At 50.3% G+C, this 7,327-nt stretch overlaps 1 protein-coding gene across 1 annotated transcript in view; it reads left to right on the top strand.

Annotated features, from left to right (window-relative positions):
* SFMBT1 (Scm like with four mbt domains 1) overlaps positions 1 to 2,838 on the top strand; it is a 156,411-nt gene extending 153,573 nt beyond the window's left edge. The window contains exon 19 of the mRNA XM_075130570.1: positions 2,202 to 2,838. Within this exon, the coding sequence (XP_074986671.1) occupies positions 2,202 to 2,219 (18 nt within the window). The 3' untranslated portion in view covers positions 2,220 to 2,838. The remainder of the gene's footprint in view (positions 1 to 2,201) is intronic.
* Positions 2,839 to 7,327: the final 4,489 nt, after the last annotated feature.

A 7,327-nucleotide genomic window follows, 5' to 3' on the forward strand; every position in this document is an offset into this window, starting at 1 on the left:
CTCTGCAAGTAACTGTGCTGCCATGCATGATGTCCTCACGACAGCTAACAGTGCATAGGAGAGAAGTGCAGGATCCATCCTCTCTTACTGCAGATGCTGGCACGCCCTACAAAAGAATGACAGTTGGAAAAACAGCGCGAAAGGAAGCCTGAACCCTTTGGAGGGGTGGGACACAAAGTGGTGCATGATGGTACATTTTCCCCACACAGTTTCCGCATTCCCACAACACCTAGTGATGGATGGTGTCACCAGGCACTGTGGGATACATATCCACCGTCCATTGCTCTCGCTATTGACAAAGTTGCCCTGAGTGTGGACACAATCTGTTTACAGAGGGAGCAAATATAGACATGCTTTTGCCACTTTGCTTTTGTCGATTTTTCCTTGTCAACATTCGTTTCATCGACAAAACTTGTCAGTGTAGACGAGCTTACAGAAAGTGTGTTTTTTCCTGCAATATTTTGGAACAGGCATGTTGAAGTTTACTTTTCAAGATCATTGACGCTAGCAAAATCAGATTGCATGAATGCACATATAAAGCAAAAGTGAACAGGATGAAAATAGGAGTCAGACCATCTAGTTTAGGAAGAAATAGCACTTCAACCACCTTTAATAATGACTGCATTGGTTGTCTAAAGTACATCGATTTTGTGCAGCTTCTACTCTCCTTAATACATGCTGAGACTGGGTTTTATTCTTAGCCCTGGTCTACACTAGGACTTTAGGTTGAATTTAGCAGCGTTAAATCGATGTAAACCTGCACCTGTCCACACGATGAAGCCCTTTATTTTGACTTAAAGGGCTCTTAAAATCGATTTCCTTACTCCACCCCTGACAAGTGGATTAGCACTTAAATCAGCCTTGCCGGGTCAAATTTGGGGTACTGTGGACACAATTCGACAGTATTGGCCTCTGGGAGCTATCCCAGAGTGCACCATTGTGACTGCTCTGGACAGCACTCTCAACTCAGATGCACTGGCCAGGTAGACAGGAAAAGAACTGCGAACTTTTGAATCTCATTTCCTGTTTGGCCAGCGTAGCAAGCTGCAGGTGACCATGCAGAGCTCATCAGCAGAGGTGACCATGATGGAGTCCTAGAATCGTAAAAGAGCTCCAGCATGGACTGAACGGGAGGTACGGGATCTGATCGCTGTATGGGGAGAGGAATCCGTGCTATCAGAACTCCCAGTTTTCGAAATGCCAAAACCTTTGTCAAAATCTCCCAGGGCATGAAGGACAGAGGACATAACAGGGACCCGAAGCAGTGCCGCGTGAAACTGAAGGAGCTGAGGCAAGCCTACCAGAAAACCAGAGAGGCGAACGGCCGCTCCGGGTCAGAGCCCCAAACATGCCACTTCTATGATGAGCTGCATGCCATTTTAGGGGGTTCAGCCACCACTACCCCAGCCGTGTTGTTTGACTCCTTCAATGGAGATGGAGCCATCATGGAAGCAGGTTTTGGGGACGAAGAAGAAGAAGATAACTCACAGCAAGCAAGCGGAGAAACCGGTTTTTCCGACAGCCAGGAACTGTTTCTCACCCTGGACCTGGAGCCAGTACCCCCCGAACCCACCCAAGGCTGCTTCCTGGACCCGGCAGGCGGAGAAGGGACCTCCGGAGAGTGTACCTTTCAAAATACTATACATGGTTTAAAAGCAAGCATGTAAAAGGATTAATTTGTCCTGGCATTCGCGGCTCTCCTGGATGTACTCCCAAAGCCTTTGCAAAAGGTTTCTGGGGAGGGCAGCCTTATTGCGTCCTCCATGGTAGGACACTTTACCACTCCAGGCCAGTAACACATACTCGGGAATCATTGTACAACAAAGCATTGCAGTGTATGTTTGCTGGCGTTCAAACAACATCCGTTCTTTATCTCTCTGTGTTATCCTCAGGAGAGTGAGATATCATTCATGGTCACCTGGTTGAAATAGGGTGCTTTTCTTCAGGGGACACTCAGAGGTGCCCGTTCCTGCTGGGCTGTTTGCCTGTGGCTGAACAGAAATGTTCCCCGCTGTTAGCCACGGGAAGGGGGGAGGGTTGAGGGGGTAGCCACGCGGTGGGGGGAGGCAAAATGCGACCTTGTAATGAAAGCACGTGCTATGTATGTAATGTTGACAGCAAGGTTTACCCTGAAAGAATGTAGCCACTGTTTTATAAAATGTCTTTTTAAATACCGCTGTCCCTTTTTTTTTCTCCACCAGCTGCATGTGTTTCAATGATCACAGGATCTTCTCCTTCCCAGAGGCTAGTGAAGATTAGAAAGAAAAAAAAACGCACTCGTGATGAAATGTTCTCTGAGCTCATGCTGTCCTCCCACACTGACAGAGCACAGACGAATGCGTGGAGGCAAATAATGTCAGAGTGCAGGAAAGCACAAAATGACCAGGAGGAGAGGTGGTGGGCTGAAGAGAGTAAGTGGTGCGCTGAAGACAGGGCCGAAGCTCAAATGTGGCGGCAGCGTGATGAGAGGAGGCAGAATTCAATGCTGAGGCTGCTGGAGGATCAAACCAGTATGCTCCAGTGTATGGTTGAGCTGCAGCAAAGGCAGCTGGAGCACAGACTGCCACTGCAGCCCCTGTGTAACCAACCGCCCTCCTCCCCAAGTTCCATAGCCTCCACACCCAGATGCCCAAGAACGTGGTGGGGGGGCCTCCGGCCAACCAGCCACTCCGACACAGAGGATTGCCCAAAAAACAGAAGGCTGGCATTCAATAAATTTTAAAGTTGTAAACTTTTAAAGTGCTGTGTGGCATTTTCCTTCCCTCCTCCATCACCCCTCCTGGGCTACCTTGGTAGTCATCCCCCTATTTGTGTGATGAATGAATAAAGAATGCATGAATGTGAAGCAACAATGACTTTATTGCCTCTGCAAGCGGTGATCGAAGGGAGGAGGGGAGGATGGTTAGCTTACAGTGAAGTAGAGTGAACCAAGGGGCGGGGGGTTTTATCAAGGAGAAACAAACCGAACTTTCACACCGTAGCCTGGCCAGTCATGAAACTGGTTTTCAAAGCTTCTCTGATGCGTACCGCGCCCTCCTGTGCTCTTCTAACCGCCCTGGTGTCTGGCTGCGCGTAACCAGCAGCCAGGCGATTTGCCTCAACCTCCCACCCCGCCATAAACGTCTCCCCCTTACTCTCACAGATATTGTGGAGCGCACAGCAAGCAGTAATAACAGTGGGAATATTGGTTTCGCTGAGGTCTAAGCAAGTCAGTAAACTGCACCAGCGCGCCTTTAAACGTCCAAATGCACATTCTACCACCATTCTGCACTTGCTCAGCCTGTAGTTGAACAGCTCCTGACTACTGTCCAGGCTGCCTGTGTACGGCTTCATGAGCCATGGCATTAAGGGGTAGGCTGGGTCCCCAAGGATAACTATAGGCATTTCATCATCCCCAACGGTTATTTTCTGGTCTGGGAATAAAGTCCCTTCCTGCAGCTTTTGAAACAGACCAGAGTTCCTGAAGGTGCGAGCGTCATGTACCTTTCCCGGCCATCCCACGTTGATGTTCGTGAAACGTCCCTTGTGATCCACCAGAGCTTGCAGCACTATTGAAAAGTACCCCTTGCAGTTTATGTACTCGCCGGCTTGGTGCTCGGTGCCAAGATAGGGATATGGGTTCCGTCTATGGCCCCACCACAGTTAGGGAGTCCCCTTGCAGCAAAGCCATCCACTATGACCTGCACATTTCCCAGGGTCACTACCCTTGATATCAGCAGATCTTTGATTGCGTGGGCTACTTGCATCACAACAGCCCCAACAGTAGATTTGCCCACTCCAAATTGATTCCCAACTGACCGGTAGCTGTCTGGCATTGCAAGCTTCCACAGGGCTATCGCCACTCGCTTCTCAACTGTGAGGGCTGCTCTCATCTTGGTATTCATGTGCTTCAGGGCAGGGGAAAGCAAGTCACAAAGTTCCATGAAAGTGTCCTTACGCATGCAAAAGTTTCGCAGCCACTGGGAATCGTCCCAGACCCGCAACACTATGCAGTCCCACCAGTCTGTGCTTGTTTCCCGAGCCCAGAATCGGCGTTCCACAGCATGAACCTGCCCCATTAGCACCATGATGCATGCATTGCCAGGGCCCATGCTTTCAGAGAAATCTGTGTCCATGTCCTGATCACTCACGTGACCGCGCTAACGTCGCCTCCTCGCCCGGTATCGCTCTGCCAGGTTCTGGTGCTGCATATACTGCTGGATAATGCGTGTGGTGTTTAATGTGCTCCTAATTGCCTAAGTGAGCTGAGCGGCCTCCATGCTTGCTATGGTATGGTGTCCGCACAGAAAAAAGGCGCGGAATGATTGTCTGCCGTTGCTCTGACGGAGGAAGGGGCGACTGACGACATGGCTTACAGGGAATTAAAATCAACAAAGGCGGTGGCTTTACATCAATGAGTATTTCAGGCAGGACTTCACGGAGGGTTCCAATAAGGAATGGTGCACCTAAGTAATTGTTCTTATTGGAACAAGCAGGTTGGTCTGGCCTCTGATTGATACATGCCTAGATTTACCTCACTGCATCTTCTCTGTGAGTGACTGCAGTGTGACCTAGAGGAATGAGTCCCCTAGACGGCGGAGGGGGGGAAGCAAATGAGAACAAAACAAATCTGGTCTATTTCTTGTTTTGATCCACTCCATCTTTCTTCTACATCTTTGGCTGGCAGCAGACAGTGCAGAAGGACTGCAAGCCATCCACATCTCATGTCTGCTCGGCAGAAGACGGTGCAGTAGGACTGCTAGCCATCCTCATCTCTTGCCTGCCTAGCAGAAGATGGTACAGTAAGACTGCTAGCAATCCGTATCGCCTGCCTGCTCACCATAAGATGGTTCAATAGGACTGACTGCAGGACTAAAGAGAATGACCTGGTCAAGTCACTCCAAATTTAGTCCCTGCGCCCATGTCTACCCAGGCACTCCTGGCTGACGTGGCCAGGAGCACCTTGGACATGATGATGACTGCTACCAGTCGTACTGTACTGTCTGCTGCCACAAGGCAATGGGTTGATGCTGCTGTGTAGCAATGCAGTACCACGTCTGCCAGCACCTAGGAGACATACGGTGACGGTTACCTGAGCGGGCTCCATGCTTGCCATGGTATGGCGTCTACACAGGTAACTCAGGAAAAAAGGCGTGAAACGATTGTCTGCCCATGCTTTCACGGAGGGAGGGAGGGAACGGGGGCCTGACGATATGTACCCAGAACCACCCGCGACAATGTTTTAGCCCCATCAGGCATTGGGATCTCAACCCAGAATTCCAATGGGCAGCGGAGACTGCGGGAACTGTGGGATAGCTACCCACAGTGCAACACTCTGGAAGTCGACTCTAGCCTCGGTACTGTGGAAGCACTCCGCCGAGTTAATGCACTTAGAGCATTTTCTGTGGGGGGACACACACTCAAATATATAAAACTGATTTCTACAAAACCGACTTCTATAAATTCGACCTAATTCCGTAGTGTAGACATACCCATAGAGTTGGTTCAGTTTTCCCTCTGAAAGAAAATCAGGGGAAGGTAGGGCTGGAAGGGCCTTCAAGAAGTCATTAAGTCTATTGCTCCATGCTGAGGCAGGACCAACTAAATGTAGACCCTCTGTGACAACTGCGTTTTCTAATCTGTTTTTAAAAACCTCCAATGGTGAGGTTTCCACAGCCTCCCATACCTACCCATACTGGTATAAAAAGGAAAAGGAGTACTAGGGGCACCTTAGAGACTAACAAATTTATTTGAGCATAAGCTTTTGTGAGCTACAGCTCACTTCCTCGGATGAGCTTATGCTCAAATAAATTTGTTGCGAATACAGACTAACACAGCTGCTACTCCGATACTGGTAGAAAGTTTTTCTTAATAGCTAATCTATATCTCCCTTGCTGCAGCTTAAACCAGTTTTGTGTTTTCCTACCTTCAGTAAATATGGAGAAAATTGATCACCCTTCTCTTTATCGCTCCCTTACCATATTTGAAGACTATTATTAGATCCTCCTTCGTCATCTCTTTTCAAGACTAAACAAACCCAGTTTTTTAACCTTTCTTTCTCATCCTTTTTCATAGTTGTGTGTTGCTAGACTCTCTCTAATTTGTCCACAGTTTCCTAAAGTGGGGGCTGAGACTTGGACCTCAGTACTCCAGCTGTGCCCCCACTGGTATCAAGTGGAGCAGGACAATTAGCTCTTCTGGCTCAGATACACCCCAGAATATTAGTTTTGGTTTTGTAGCTATATCACATATTATATTCAGTTTGTGATCTATCACCCCAAATTCCATTTCAGCAGTACCCCCATTTATGGAGATATACCTACCTCATAGAGCTGGAAGGGAGCTTGAAAGGTCAGAGAGTCCAGTCCCGTCTTCACAGCAGGACTAAATACCATCCCAGATCCCTAAATGGCCCCCTCAAGCATTGAACTCACAACCCTGGGTTTAGCAGGCCAATGCTCAACCACTGAGTTAGCCTTCCCTCTAGCCAGTTCCTCCCCAGTGTGTAGTTATGCATTTGATTTTTGTCTTCCTAGGTGAAGTACTGTGCCCTGGTCTTTATTTAATTTCATTTTGTTGGCTTCAGCCCAATTCTCTCATTTGTCATCATCATTCTGAAGTCTAACCGTGTCCTCCAAGCTGCTAGCAATCCCCTCACAGCTTGGTGTCATCTGCAAATTTTGTAAGCATATGCGCTTGTCTACTTTGTTAATGAAAATGTTGAACCGCTCCTGGCAGGACCCCACGGCGTACACCGTCCCCGTTTGACAGCAGGCCCTTTAATACAAATTCTTCATGTGGATTTCATGTGGTTAGTAGTGCAGCGCCTGTCACGTTCCGCTGAGCCCGGGAGCTGGGTTTCCCCGGGCTGGGCGGATGCGTGGCGTGGCGGAGGGATTCCCTCCCCTGAGGCAGCCCGCTTTGCGGTGACGTCTTCGCAGAATTTCCCCCGCTGGGCAGAGCCTGAAAATCCCCCCACTTGCGAAGGGCTGGGGTGGGGGAGGGCGCGTCTCTCGCTTTCCTCCCCCGCCGGTACAGCGCGGAGCAGGCAGACCCCCCGCCCGCCGCCTGCCCTCGCGGACGCTGAGCCCCCCGGGTTCTGCTCGCCTGTACCCGCGGCCCCACGCAGCAGCGGCTGCGCTCCCCGCCCCCTGGGAGGCTCCGCCCCTCCTGCGCTCGACCCGTTCCGCAGGCCCCCCACCTCCACCCCTGCATCCCCATGTTAAAGGGCTGCTGCGTCCGGCCCGCCACTTGTCTTCCGGTTAGCTCCTCCCCTCAGGTGCGGCCTCCGCCAATCCGGGGCGGCTTGTTGTGTCACACGTCGGGGGTGACGCGCCGCGCGTCCTGG

The sequence above is a fragment of the Caretta caretta genome, chromosome 7 (assembly GCF_965140235.1).
Source record: "Caretta caretta isolate rCarCar2 chromosome 7, rCarCar1.hap1, whole genome shotgun sequence".
Lineage (NCBI taxonomy): Eukaryota > Metazoa > Chordata > Testudines > Cheloniidae > Caretta > Caretta caretta.